The sequence below is a fragment of the Pteropus vampyrus genome, unplaced genomic scaffold (assembly GCF_000151845.1).
Source record: "Pteropus vampyrus isolate Shadow unplaced genomic scaffold, Pvam_2.0 Scaffold18, whole genome shotgun sequence".
Taxonomy (NCBI): Eukaryota; Metazoa; Chordata; class Mammalia; order Chiroptera; family Pteropodidae; genus Pteropus; species Pteropus vampyrus.
Window position 1 is genome coordinate 3,360,574 of NW_011888799.1, and position 14,262 is coordinate 3,374,835.

The 14,262-nt window shown below is 47.9% G+C and overlaps 1 protein-coding gene across 2 annotated transcripts in view; it reads left to right on the top strand.

Moving 5' to 3' along the window:
* Positions 1–14,256, top strand: part of DAAM2 (dishevelled associated activator of morphogenesis 2) — a 107,625-nt gene extending 93,369 nt beyond the window's left edge. The window contains exons 16-26 of one of the 2 annotated variants that reach the window (XM_011354564.2): positions 1,215–1,241; positions 2,271–2,377; positions 3,607–3,691; positions 5,260–5,366; positions 5,489–5,577; positions 9,352–9,520; positions 9,645–9,752; positions 10,713–10,773; positions 12,029–12,160; positions 13,272–13,442; positions 13,810–14,256. In XM_011354564.2, the coding sequence (XP_011352866.1) occupies positions 1,215–1,241; positions 2,271–2,377; positions 3,607–3,691; positions 5,260–5,366; positions 5,489–5,577; positions 9,352–9,520; positions 9,645–9,752; positions 10,713–10,773; positions 12,029–12,160; positions 13,272–13,442; positions 13,810–14,031 (1,278 nt within the window). In that variant the 3' untranslated portion in view covers positions 14,032–14,256. The remainder of the gene's footprint in view (positions 1–1,214; positions 1,242–2,270; positions 2,378–3,606; positions 3,692–5,259; positions 5,367–5,488; positions 5,578–9,351; positions 9,521–9,644; positions 9,753–10,712; positions 10,774–12,028; positions 12,161–13,271; positions 13,443–13,809) is intronic. The other variant, XM_011354565.2, reaches the window with a different exon arrangement.
* The last annotated feature ends 6 nt before the right edge of the window (positions 14,257–14,262 follow it).

A 14,262-nucleotide genomic window follows, 5' to 3' on the forward strand; every position in this document is an offset into this window, starting at 1 on the left:
GGCAGCCCTGGTCACAGGCATCAGCTGAAAGGGGTCCTTCTGAGTGCTTAGTGATCCTGAGTGGGTGCCAGGGATGGAGGGAGTATATGCAAGAAGTATGTCAGGAGTGGCCAATCTCATGCCTGCATCTAGTTTGAGCATCTTCCTCTGGACCAGAGTTCTGGCTTGACCCACCCAGTCTTCAAGATCCTGAGGTGGGGCTGCAATGGGGACCAGTAGGGAAAGAGGGGCTATAGAGTTGAGGACAAACTGAGTCTGGGGCCATCCCATTTGCTGAATAGAGAAGAGTTCAGATGGAAAGCCCCAGGTTTTGTTCCCCTTTGCCTCTCTGAGCCCACACAGCCCAGGCCCCTGTTTTAGGATTGGGCTTGTTTAGACTACTTTCGCTCAGTGGTTGCCTAAAGTCTGGGGCTGAATTCACAGTAGCAGAGCTGGAGAGGTCTCAGAGGCCATGTTACTCTGGGTGCCTTACCAGCCAAATTCACAGCAGGAGAGCTGGAGAGGTCTCAGAGGCCATGTTGCTCTGGGTGCCTTACCCTGTCTTGTGACCTGATAGTCATGGGGCAAGAGAAGGTGCTTTGAGCTGTAGATTCTCCCTTTGTGTACTACGAGTTAGTGATTTTAGCTCCTTGAGGGTCAGGAAGGGAAAACCAGGTGTGAACTCTGCCTCCTCAGTTCCTCTTAGATATGAAAAGACAGGCAAGGGGAAACGGGCAGGGAGCAAATGTCAGGGCCACCTGCTTTCCTCTGCCTCAATAAATGCAACTTTCATGTGTTCCTGCTCAAGTTTGGCTGTGTTTCCTCCTGTATTTAGAAGGATGAACTCATGGGGCAGAGGAATGCCCTCAGCCCTCAGGGAAGATTCCCAGAAGAAGAGAGGAAAGAATGGCAGCCAAGGCCTGGGGTGGGGGAGTTTGGGGGCTTGGTCAGCCATGACTGGGGAGTGGTCCCACTGGGCCCAGGGCTGGCAGGAGATGCTGCCTGTCCTCTGCTTTGTGTGGCTTCTCTGTCAGTGCATGTCTACTAGAAGCAGCTCCTGTTCAGTAATAGTTACAGGTCTCCATCTCTAGCCATGGGGGTCTCATTGGGATGGGGCAGATGGAGTAGAAGATGAGGGCTCCCCATGTCTCTTTTCCTATTTCTGGGTCCCTGAACCTCTTGGCTAATGTTGTGCATGTTTAATTCTCTGTTGGCTGTGGCTGCTACCTGCCTAGGAGCTGATAACTAATCCTTCTCAGCAGGTGAGTCACTTGGGGCTCTGGAAACTACAACTTTTAACTACCACCCTGGGCTACTGCCCTGTACTGGGCCCAAAAATGAAGGCCTGTCCATTCTACCTTCTACTTTATTACCCATCCATACAGGGCGGCATAGGGGAGGGTCCTCAAGGAGAAAGCAGAAATATAGGAGATGGGGGTAGTGCAAACAGACCCCTGCCAGCAGTGGAGGTGAATGTCTACTGGAGTGAGGAGAAAGCTTCTAGATCTATTGTCTTACCCAAAGCAAGGGCCCAAGGCCAGGCCATCCTGTAAGACTGTGCAGGCTGAACACTGCACAATTCCGGGGGCACAGTTCACAAAGATAATGATGTGAGTGGCAGCCCCTGCAGGTGTAAAACATAGAGCATGCACTTGGAGGGACCTCCCAGAGTTAGAAATATCCTCCTGTCTCTCTCACCAGGGGCCCAAGAGAAGGCAAGGGGAAATCTGATTTCTTAGGAATATGCCTGCTGGAACCCCAGAGGAGAGAATTCTGCATGGAATTCTGCCTCAGTTTGCCCACCTCTGAACATGTGGATGCCCTCTACCCAGGGCACATTAGGCTTTGCCTTAGTCCTTAGGAGTCCAGGAACTGTGTCCCTGTGAGGACTTAGAACCAGCATCTTAACATAGGATGGGGAGGCTCTCGGGGTGGGGCAATGGGGACTTGGTAGATCATATCACATCACCTGAAGCCATAGGCATCAGTCCTCTCCATTGGAATAGCTTTTTCTCTAGTTTATATAAAGAGGGCAACCTTAAAAAGGGGGTTCCTCTTTGCCACCCCTCAACCCATTCTAGCCCATGGTGAAGTCCCAGATGACTCTTACTAGAGTCAGTTATTAACCACCCTCCTCTCTCTTTCCTGTCTTTTCCTTTACCTTTCTTTCTTCCTCTCACACTGGGTGCATTCCCCCGTTGGTAGGGAGGTGGCTCCTGAGGGGCGGGAGGCAAGAAGAGGATTGGGGAAAACACACACTTCAACATTTCTAATTTGCTTTTTGTTTGCAGAAAGAGTTGGGCTCCACCGAGGACATCTACCTGGCCTCCCGCAAAGTCAAAGAGCTGTCAGTCATTGATGGCCGGAGGGCTCAGAACTGCATCATCCTTCTCTCTAAGTATGTGCTCCCCTTACCTCTTTGGCCCCTGCTCCATGATAGGTTCCTGGTGGGAGGGAATGGGCCCCCCCCACCCAGGAAGCAGAGGCCTGAGATGGGGCTAGAGAAGAAGATAATGGTTGACCTGAATGTCTGGGGGAGAGAGGTGGCAGAGGACTGGGGTGATAGCAGTCTCTGGCCTCCCCTTCTCTGCTGTCTCCTGGGAAAGGGGAGGGTGCTGCTCTAGAACCCTCTCTTGGGAGACCATATTGAGCAGCAGTGTGGGGCTCTGCAGACAGGAAACTGCCCCAGTCACAAGGCCTCTGACCAGCCTGGTCAGCATCTGGCAGTGGAGTTGCTCTAAGCCCATGGAGGGCCCCACTAGGCTTAGGCCACAGAGCAGCATGATCTCAGCCCCCAAGCATTTCCCGCGGCTGCAGAACAAACAGGGCAGTATCTGCACTAACAGCACAGCTTCTGTGCGGGGCCTCCTGCCTGAGCCAGGGTCAGAGGGCACCGTCTCCCAGACTATTCTTAGTATTGCCCTAACTGCCTCTGGGATATCCAGCCCCCTTTCCTCCCACAAGGCTACAGGCCTCAGTTTCTCCCCCTTAATGGCAGGGCAGAGTCCTGCACCCCCAGGGCCTTCATTGGGTGTGCATCTGAAGGAGATTCCAGGGAAGGTGTGTGTGTTGGGGGTGGGTAGGGGATGGCTTCTCCCCCTCCCAGACGGCAAGACGGATTGGAACAGCTGTGTGGGAGTTTAGGCAGTGTCAGAGACTAAGAGCTACTCTGTCTTCTGAGAATGAAGTAAGCAGGAAACTGCCCCCTTAGAGGTCTGCTGAGACTCCCATCCTCCCATGGAGTAGCTGCAGATATTTTAAGCATGAGGAGAAGGAGAAGGATCAGAAAAACCCTTCTCCCTGTCTCTCAGTCTACATTGAAACTGGCCCTTTTACTCCCAAATGTCCCTGTCAGCTCTGACGGAGACTCAAGCAAGGGACCAAAGACTCAAGTCTCTACTTAGAGACTAAAATACCTCATTATCAAATTATGGAGTGAACCACATTAATTTAGCTTGAGGAGGCTTTGCAGAAGAGCTGAGGAGGGAGGACTATCAAATGTACTCTCAAGTTCATATAAGGGAGAGAGACAAGGCTGGGAATCCATCTTCTGAAGGAGAAAGCTTGGAGTCTGTCCTGAGCAGAAGGCCCAGGCCAGGCTGCTCAGGGGGTGGGCTTTTGCCTTAGGTTGAAACTGTCTAACGAGGAGATCCGGCAGGCCATCTTGAAGATGGATGAGCAGGAAGACCTTGCTAAGGACATGCTGGAACAGGTGAGACCCCTCAGGGGGAAGGGAGCTGAAACTAGGGGGCAGCTATTCCCTTCCCGACAGCCCCCAGAGAGGCTGAGACTCTTAGGTCTAGGAAAAATCAGGCTGGAGGCTGGAGGAGTGAGGGAAAGGTTTACAGAAGCCACCCTGGACCAGCTTCTCTGAGGGGAAGCCAGAAAAGGCTGCATCTTTTCCAGGGGATTGAGGCCTTGAAAGGAGATATGAAGTATGTATGATTGCCATGGGTTTCAAGGCAAAGTCAGAGTGACCTATCATCATATCTTCTCAAAACACTTCCACCTCAATTTGTTGTGTCCTTTAAGTAAAACCTAGAAAACACCAAACAAAACCACCATCAATTGGACTTCATTAAAATTATGAACTCTGTTCATCAAAAGGTACTATTATTAGAGTGAAAAGACAAGCCAAACCTTAGAAGATACTTGCTTTACATATGTCCAGCAAAGATCTCAAATTCAGAATAAAGAACTCTACAAATCAGTGAGAAAAATGAGAGCTAATTGCACTTGAAAATGAGCAAAAAGCTTGAACGAGTATTTCCTGAAAGAGGTAACTTCCAAATGGCTCAATATTATTACTCATCAGAGAAATGCCATAAAACATGCTCAATACTACTAGTCATCAGAGAAATATAGTAGATGCGAGCATGTGAAGTAGCACCATGCACTCATCAGAATAGCTAAAATTAAAAAGACTGACAATACCAAGTGTTGGCAAGGATGTGAAACAATTAGAATTCTCATTCAGAATAATCATTTTGGAAAACGATTTGGCAGTGCACACTAAGGTCACATATACACCTAGCCTGTTGCCCAACAGTCCCACTCTCGGGTATACACTTAGACCCCCAAACTATGAACAACCTAACTATCAATAGGAAAGCAAATAAGCAGACAGGTATATTCCTACAGTAGAGTACTACTCAGCAATGAATAAAACACAAACTAGCAATATTTACAACACAGATGAATCTCAGACATTAGATTGAGAGAAAGAAACCAGACACCAGAGAACACACAGCACGAGTCCATTTATATGAAGTTTAAGTATAGGCAAATCGGCTCTAAGGTGATAGAATTCAGTTGAGAGACTATGTGGGGAGAAGGGGGTGGGTTGGCTTATTGAAGTGGTGCAAAGGAACTTTCTGGTGGGATGGAAATCTGTATTTTATCTGGATGGTGGTTCTATGGGTGGATAGTTTTGTGAACTCAGTAAACTGAACATTTAAAATGGATGCATTTTATTTTATGTAAATTATAGCTCAATAAAGATTTAAAATCATCACTGAGCTATATACTTAAGAATAATATACTTTACTGTAGGTAAGTTATTTCTTAATTTTAAAAAGTAAAAAAATAAAAAATGTCTAGAGCTGAGTGCCTGTGTCCTCTTCAGGCAGATGAAACGTAAACCATCCACATAAGGATGCCTCTGTCTTTTAAGGGGGCACCTCCCCATCTTGAGCCTGGTCCGTGTATGGACTTCCATGTGCTGCACCTAGTATCGGCTTCCCACCAGTTTCTTGTCTGACCTTCACCTGCTCTTTGCAGCTCCTCAAGTTCATTCCGGAGAAGAGTGACATTGACCTCCTCGAGGAACACAAGCATGAGATTGAGCGGATGGCCCGCGCTGACCGCTTCCTCTATGAAATGAGCAGGTCAGGGCAGCAGGGTTGGCAGGAGGAGCTGGGGGTGGGAAGGCTGAGGAGGGAGCTGGGGCTGGCTCCGGGGGTGGGGCTGGAGGGGAGCTGCCTTATGACGGAGCTCACCTTGTCCACAGGATCGACCACTACCAGCAGCGACTGCAGGCTCTCTTCTTCAAGAAGAAGTTCCAGGAGCGGCTAGCTGAGGCCAAGCCCAAAGTTGAAGGTACAGCTGAGGGTATGGAGGAGGCCTGAGGTGGGAGTCTATGAACAGGGCCAGAGGAAAACTCTTTCCTTATTCTCGATCCCGCCCCCAAAACACAAAGTCAAGGACAAAATTTAAAACTATGATTATTCTAGGTAATATACACCTGTTTATATTAGCACATGTGCTAAATATGTGACAAATTCCCCATGCCTTAGCATGTAACTCTTCAAGGTGAGGGATCTGGTGACATCTGCTCCAGCATGGGGCAGAAATGCTGAACAGGTGATGATGACAGCAAGCCCCTAGAACAGGGCCTGGCGTAGACTGAGCTCATCAGTCTTTACTCTGTTTGAGAGGTATTAAGCTCATGGAAGACCTGTAGGCACATTGTTTTAAGTGTGAGTTATTCAGGAAGTAGGAAATTGGCAAGGTGATCCCCAGAGGCATCTGATTTTCTCGGTCGGGGAACTCTTTCCAAAATAGGCTTTCTCCAGATGACCACTTTGTAATTAAATGATAACCATGTGCCAAGCACTACGTGAAACATTTCACATGGATGGCCTCATTCGGTTCCCACAACAACCCTGTAGGTACCTCTATCCCCTTATCTCTAAAAGGGAGATACGTTGCCTGAGGCCATGTTACTGGTGGATGGGGGAGCCAGGACTGGAACACAGATGCCATTCTTCAAAATCCATTCCTTTACTCTAATCCTGTAGTACTTCCCAGAGCATGGCAGAGAATGGAGGATCAGAGAGGTGGGGGGAAAGGCGGGTGGTCAGGACAGTGGGTATCCATCAGACTCAAAAGGGGTAAAGCAGGAGAGACTGTGAGGCTCATTTGTGGTGAGGAGAGGGTCAGCACAGTGGAACAAGGGTGCCTGTGTCCAGGATACTGAGAGGGACAGGCTCGGGGCAGAGCAGAGCATGGGCCCCCTCTACTGGACACCAAGCTGGCTAGTACTCCTTGAGATGTCCTGTCCAGAGAATGGCCCCTTCTGGAGCTCAATGAGTTGTTTCAGGGGGTTTCTGGACTTAGGTGGGGTGTAACAGAGCTAGAAATAGACATTTTCTGTAACCTGGATCTTGATACGCACATATACACAACAAGAGAACTGCAGCCTGGCTGTGATTATAGAGGGATAAAGATCTGTGATCTGAGGGACAGGGAAAGAGATCAGCAGTGACTCTCCAGGTCTAAGGTCTGGTGGTACCACATGCCCCGGTGATGGGGGAATCCTTCCCTTCACACGGGCTCTCTCTGTCTTGCTGCAGACTGCCTTTGGAGGATGAGGCACAGAAAAGGGGTCTGGCCCAAGACATATGTGCTCAATTACTACCGTGTCTTGGGTCAATGGAGCAAATGCAAGCAATTGCCACTTGGAGCCGTGGGACTAGAGTAGCTCAGCCACCAGTTAGGTTTAATCTCAAATGACTTCCTGTTTCTAGGAGGCCACTCCTAAGCTTTCCCTAAGAGTTAGTCACTGGATGCTCAGGAATGAGTCTCCATTTAATATCAAGCCAAGCAGAGCAAGATGTGTTTCCGATGGCAAAACCTTCTGGCCAGGTAGTCATTGCCGTGCTGTAGCATGACTGCTGTTCTGGAATGCTCTGGAGGTCTTTTCCTTCTAAAGCTGGGAAGATGTGGCTGAAGTTGTACCTTTCAGATCAGGTCAGTGGGCTTGGCTGGGGGTAGAGACAAAAGGGTTGTGCAGGAGTTGGGGTTCCTAGTCCTTCCAGTCTTCCTAGGGAGTATTCTTGGGAGAATGGAGATTTGGCCTATCCCAGCTGGTTGATGAGCTATTGACACCCACACGCCCCCCACTCCCAGCCCCCAACAGGATCTCTGAGTTAGTTTGCCAAAGTCAATTCACCAGATTTGACAAATTTACCAATTCTTCTATGAATATATTCATGAACACATTCTTCTTGAATGTATTCTTATGAATATGTTCATTGCTGAATATACCAAATTTACCGATTCTTATTATGAATACATTCACTGAATATAGAATATGATTTCAAATGTAAACATATTCTTATGAATATATTCATGAATACATTATTCTCATGAATATATCTAAAAAGTCTGCATCGCATATGGGAGTTTTCCCATTTACACTGATTTCCTTTCAACTCTTGTCATCTGTTTTGCCAACATTTTAGTATTTTCAGGAGGATTCCTTTGCAAATTTTTCAAACAGCATATCAACCTTAGAAAAACTATCCTGACCAATATAAATTGCGGGGAACTTTTATAAGTAGTTTTATTTTAAAGTAAAATTTTAATTGAAATATGCATGTATAAAAAGTACACAAATCGTAAGAGTCCTGCTTGACAAATTATCATGAAATGAACTCACCTATGTAATCAACACCCAGGTCAAGAAATGGAATGTTTCCAGCTCCCCAGAGCCCTTCTTCATGTCCCTCTCTCAAACATTATCTCCTCCCACCATTACTCTCTCCCTCCCTTCTGAAGTTTTTGTCTGTCTTGAACTTTACATAAATGGGATAGAGGATGAATTTTATGCTGGTTTCTTTTGCTCAGCATTATGGTTATAAGTTATCCCTGTTGTTATTTGTAGTAGTAGGTTATTCATTCTCAGTGCTGCATTTTATTCTATGGTATGAATATGCCATAATTTATTTAACTGGTCTATTTGTAATTTAAAGGGAAAAAACTAGAAACCACTCCAATACCAATCAAGCGTAACTCCACTGTTAGGTCATAGAATATGCACGTGTTCAGCTTTTGAAGCTACTGACAAACCTTAGATACTACTTACTTTTATAGCTTTTTGTTGTTTTCTTTTCTATTGCTTATTTTTAACTGCTCTTGAAGATTTCTGCAAACTTTTAGTCAGATGGTTCTCATTTTATCTTCGTAGCAGCATTTTAAGGAATGTTCAATTTGGCATAATCCAAAGATCATAAAATAGTTTGGTCTTATCACCACATTTAATAATCAAAAAGCATATTCCATAACTAGTAGCCAAAATTTCAGTGCAGGATTTGTAGCCCAACTCTGGACATCTGCCACGAACACATAATAGCTGAGGAAGGGCCAAAGCATCCACTTAAGAATTAAATACTGAACTTTTGGTTACTGTTTGCTTAGTTTGTATTTCTAGCAGATGTGTCATTTAAGACATTAGGGGGAAATGGCTAAAATGCCTAAAGGTTGGAAAAAATTTTTTAAATAATGTTCAACAGGATGTCAAGTAACCTAATCAAAGACACCATCAACTATAAAGCACACCATTATATTACAGAACAAAAATAATATGGGAATATTACAATTGGTGACATGTTATAATTTAATTTGACAGGGATTTTTTTCTTTCCAAAAACTCAGTAAGGTTCAGCATTACGAAAGAGGTAGAAACAGTGCCATAATATGTAAAATACTGAAATTTAAACTTTAATCACTGAGTTTAGAAAAGTAAAAGTATTATGTTTTAATGTATATTCTTAGAAAGAATATACTAATAATCTTTAAATGTATGCAAGAAAAGATATTCTCAAATATATTCTTAGGAAGAGTCGGCATGTTCTGAGAATGGGCTATTTGGCGAATTGCCTTTTGACAAGTTTGTCTGCTTCTCCTGGTGGTGGGCGGGTGTGGAGTGGATCTGTTTGCAGAGGTGTGGGCATAGTTTCTGCCCCTCTGAAAGTTGAAGACCCTTGCAACTCCTTTTGTGGACTTTGTGGTGGTATCATCTGGGGTACAAGGGGACCAGCTGCCCTGGCCCAGTTTATGTAGGGATCTGACCTGTCCCTCCTCTCCCAGCCATCCTGCTGGCCTCCCGGGAGCTAATCCGCAGCAAGCGTCTAAGGCAGATGCTAGAGGTCGTCCTGGCCATCGGTAACTTCATGAACAAAGGACAGCGTGGGGGCGCCTACGGGTTCCGGGTGGCCAGTCTCAACAAGATTGCCGACACCAAGTCCAGCATTGACAGGTGGGACGCTGCCTGCTTCCTTAGCCTCCATCACAACCCGCCCTGGCTTTGCCCCTCCTCCCCTTCCCCCTCTCTCCATTCCTGACCCTCATTCCCTTACTCATGACTCAACTTTCATCCACAGAAACATCTCTCTGCTCCATTACCTGATCATGATTCTAGAGAAGCATTACCCTGACATTCTGACAATGCCCTCGGAGCTGCAGCATCTTCCAGAAGCCGCCAAAGTCAAGTGAGGGGTCCCTCTGAGAGGTTTCCTTCTCACTGTGTTCACACATGCTCTTGTCTAAATGCCCTCCTTTGGGGCTACTCTGGGCCGACTAGGAATGGGCAGTGTCTCAGAGTCTGCTTTTGAGAGAACCAAACGAAGTCAGGCTATTTGTTCTCCAATCCTTATTTCAGAGAAGCTCCCAGGAAACACAGTAGGGAGTAGGAAAGTGAGCCAGGGGTGCGAAGAATGCCAGTAATGGAAGTGTAATTCAGCGAACCACCACTGGGGGCGACTAGAGCTTAACTCCTCCAGGGAAGTGTGAGAGACAGTTTAGGACACTACTCCACTTATCCCTTCCAAGGGCTGAGGGAGCATCATATACCATCTCCCGTCAGTTACTGGCTGAAGGGTTCTTGGGGGGAGGCATAACTCTCTGGCCATGGGTACAGATGGCAGAGGTGGCTCTGGCCTCCAGAAAAAAAGTGCCTATACAGTTAGAAGTCAGGACTGTGCACAATGGATGGTCCAAGGAGATTTGGGTGGAACACCAATGGTATCTGCTGCTGACAAGAAGTCAGACCTGAACATATATAGCCTGATAGAAGCATCTCCAATAGAAGCAGAAATGTACTGATAAATGGCTAATATGCATCAAATGTACCTGCATGCAAGTACCATGTCAAGAACTTATAAATATTACCTAGTGGTAATAAAAAAAAAAATCCAAGCTAGAGGCCATGTGTTCGAAACATTCTAATATGCAGCCTGACACTTCTGTTTTGGAAAGATCTCCAGAACATAAGTGTCACTGCTGTTATTTTATAGAAGCACAGAGCATGGAAGGGAGGTGACTTGCCACATGTTAGTGGCCAAAGCAGGGCTGAAGCACAGGTCTGCTGACCCCCCAAGCCACTGGGCTTTGCATCACCCTCACCCTGAACCATGCTTAGCTCCTCTCCCTCCCTCTGTATCTCCCCACAGCCTGGCAGAGCTGGAGAAAGAAGTGGGCAACCTCAGGAGGGGCCTCAGAGCGGTCGAGGTGGTGAGTACATCATCTCTGCCTGTCTGGATTTGAGGGGCTGCTGTCAGAGGCAAAAGCTGCCCATGCTGCCTGCCACTGGGTCAGATGGTGGGCCCTGAGACAGCAGACTCTGTCTGATGTATTTCTGGCCCAAAGCTCTTGGCTGGGGTGGAGAACAATTGGTACAGCGAGTATAGCCTCTAGCACAGAGTCAGCCCTCAGCAAAGGATAATTAGATTATCTGGGGCTTAAATTTCAACTCTCAAAGAGGGAACATTGAGAATAGCCAGGTCACTGTCAAACATGTGTACTGGGCAGTGGAGTGGACTGGACCGTAAATCAGCTGCTTGCTCAAGTTTGAGTCAAGTATATCGGAAAGAGGACCCACATCTTTAGCTGGTTGCACACAGTGTGACATTAGGGACCACTATCCACGGAAGTTCCTGCCTTAAGTCTCTTTACCTCCTTCCTGGGCCAGTAGAAGAGCCAGGGGCTGCACTCTTTGCTGGAGACCCAGGTCTCTGGTCACCACAATTCCTGGTCTGATGGCTTCTCAGATACTTTCTCTGGCCCTAGGCTAGGCTAGCCCAGTGCAGGAATGTCCTCAATCCTCTGTCCTCCACACCTAGGAATAGAAATCCTTCCCATCTTCACTGGGGGTGTGTGTGTGTGTGTGTGTGTGTGTGTGTGTGTGTGTGTGTGTGTGTGTGTGTGTGTGTGTGTGTGTGTGTGTGTGTGTGTGTGTGTGTGTGTGTATTTGGGGCGGGGAGGGGAGGGTTGGTAAGTAAGGAGAGAATGAACTTAGGGAACAAAGTTAAGTATAAGAAAGAACCTTTTATTGCCACTGTGATTGGGCGAGGGCAGAAAGTGATTGCCAATTTATAGCCCTTTAAAGTACTACCCAAAGCATGGTCCCTGGACCAGCAGCATCCGCATTAACTAGGAGATTTAGAAATGCATCTCATGTTTGAATGTGCACATAAATCACCTGAAGCTTTTGTTAAAATGCAGATTATGATTCCATAGGCTTTGGGAAGCAAGGCTCTACAAAGAGAAAGATGGCAGTGGCGGATGAGGGAAGGATAGAGGCAGGGTGGACTGGTTGATGACTCTCACAATCGTTGCCACCCTTAAAATTTTGACACTGGGGATGTTCCATCTTCCAAAGGAAGGCTCAACATCCCACGATTGGCAAGAAGGGTGAGCGATGTGGCGACTCCAGAATTCCTGACTTCAATCCTAGTATCAGTCTAACCAACACACTCTCCTTCCTCAGGAGCTGGAGTATCAGAAACACCAGATGCGGGAACCAAATGACAAGTTTGTCCCAGTCATGAGTGACTTCATCACGGTTTCCAGTTTTAGCTTCTCTGAGCTGGAGGACCAGCTTAGTGAGGCCAGGGACAAGGTAAGGGTGCCCCAAGCCTCCAGTCTCACCCTCAGCCTAACCCCGCCCCCATTCCTCTCTGACTCAGCCTTATGTAGACATAACTCTTTCCTCCATTCCTACCAGATGGCCCAGAAGAGACAAACCCAGAATCACAGAGCTTTGAGGAATAAACATTTCCTCACTCCTACAAGAAAAGCAATAGCAACTCTATTGGAAAGATCATGTCCATTCATCAGGTGTCAGGCACCACTATAAGTGTTTTACATTTGTCTCATTACCTACTTATGGGTTTGCTCAAAGTTTATTAGCCATTTGCACTTAGATACACAGAGGTTAAGTACCTTGCCCAAGGTTGCCCAGATGTGATAGACAGAGCTGGGTTACAATCCTGACTCTGGAGATCACCTTTGGTCTCAGTTGCTAACTTCTCATACCAATAGTGCACATGGATGCCACCTGTGGGAGTCTTATTAAAATGTGGGTCCTTATTCAGGAGGTCTGGGATGGAGCCTGAGAGTCAGCATATCTATCAAGCTCCTGGGAGACGCCCATGCTGCTGGTCCATGGAGCACCTGAGTAGTGAGGTCTTTTGGAGAGCACTTTGAGTGGGTTGAATTAAGATAGTAGCTCTCAATAAAAAGACAGTGCCTGGCACATATAATTAAACTAGCATTGTCTATCTCCTTGTTTAACCCCCACAACAATATGAAGTGGGTTCTATTATCATCCCCATTACTGATAAGGAAACTGAGACACAGAGAGGTTAAATAACTAGCCCAATAACTGTATGATCTCTGAAGTCCTTGTTAGTTATGAGTAGGCAGTTCCTTCCCAAGGTCTGTAACCCCTGATCTCATACCTACACCATAACAGACCCAGAGGTGGCTCTGGGAAGCCTCGTCAGCCAGCTTGGATCCCCCATGTCCCCAGGATGTCAGCTTCGACCCTTTCATTCAGCTTTATGCCCACCCCAGTGATGATGGGGGTCTCCCCTTCTCTAGCCCTGACCCCATGCAAAAGGTCCCCAGCCTTGGATGGGTCTCTGCTCTGGCTGGAACTCAGCTAACCACATGGCCTGGGCCCATGGTGCTCAGGGGTGACTCTCCACCACCCTCTTTTCCCTTAACAGTTCTCCAAGGCCCTGATGTACTTTGGAGAGCAGGACAGCAAGATGCAGCCAGATGAATTCTTCGGCATCTTTGACACCTTCCTGCAGGCCTTCTCAGAGGCCCGGCAGGACCTGGAGACCATGAGGAGGAAGAAGGAAGAGGAGGAGCGGCGAGCACGCATGGAAACCATGGTGAGAGGGCCAGGCAGGGCTTGAGGAGAGAGGCTGGTCCGAATGGGGTGCTACTAGGGAAGACAGTGGTGGGGCTGTGTGCAAGGAGGGCAGGGCCTAAGGAACACTGTAGGAGCTGATGTCAACCACCCAAGGAGAGAGAGTGGTCTTCCCAGCATGAGGAGAGAGAGCGCATGTCTGGTGGGCAGGTACGGGGCATCCTGGGAAGGAGGAGAGTAGGGCTAGTTGGTGAACACCAGCATCAAGTCACACAGCCTAGAGGTTAGCCGCTGGTTGGGAGGGCATTCCTTTGTAAATTAGACTATGGGTGGCTGCTCTGGCCTCAGCCATTTCTTGGGGTGCCAGCCTCTCACTGTCCCTCCTCCAGCTGAAGGAGCAGAGAGAACGGGAGCGGTGGCAGCGGCAGCGGAAGGTCCACGCAGGCGGCACGCTGGAGGAGGGAGGCGAGTTTGACGACCTGGTGTCGGCTCTGCGCTCGGGGGAGGTTTTCGACAAGGACTTATGCAAGCTCAAGCGCAGCCGCAAGCGGTCAGGGAGCCAGGCCCTGGAAGTCACCCGGGAGCGGGCAATCAACAGGCTAAATTATTGACCTGTGGACTGGCCACAGCAGGCCAGGAGACAGGGATGGACTGAGGGGGGCTGAGTGGAGGAGGTGGTGATACTTAAACAATTTGGTGCTCGGTTTAGAGCCCTGGGCTGGGTCCTGGGGTGAGGGCTGTGTGGCAGGACCAGGTGTCTCCCCACGCTTGCCCCAGGGGGCTCCTGTCATCTCCTCTTCCCATTATTCTTCCTGCTTCCCGGCCCCCAGGGATCATTCTCT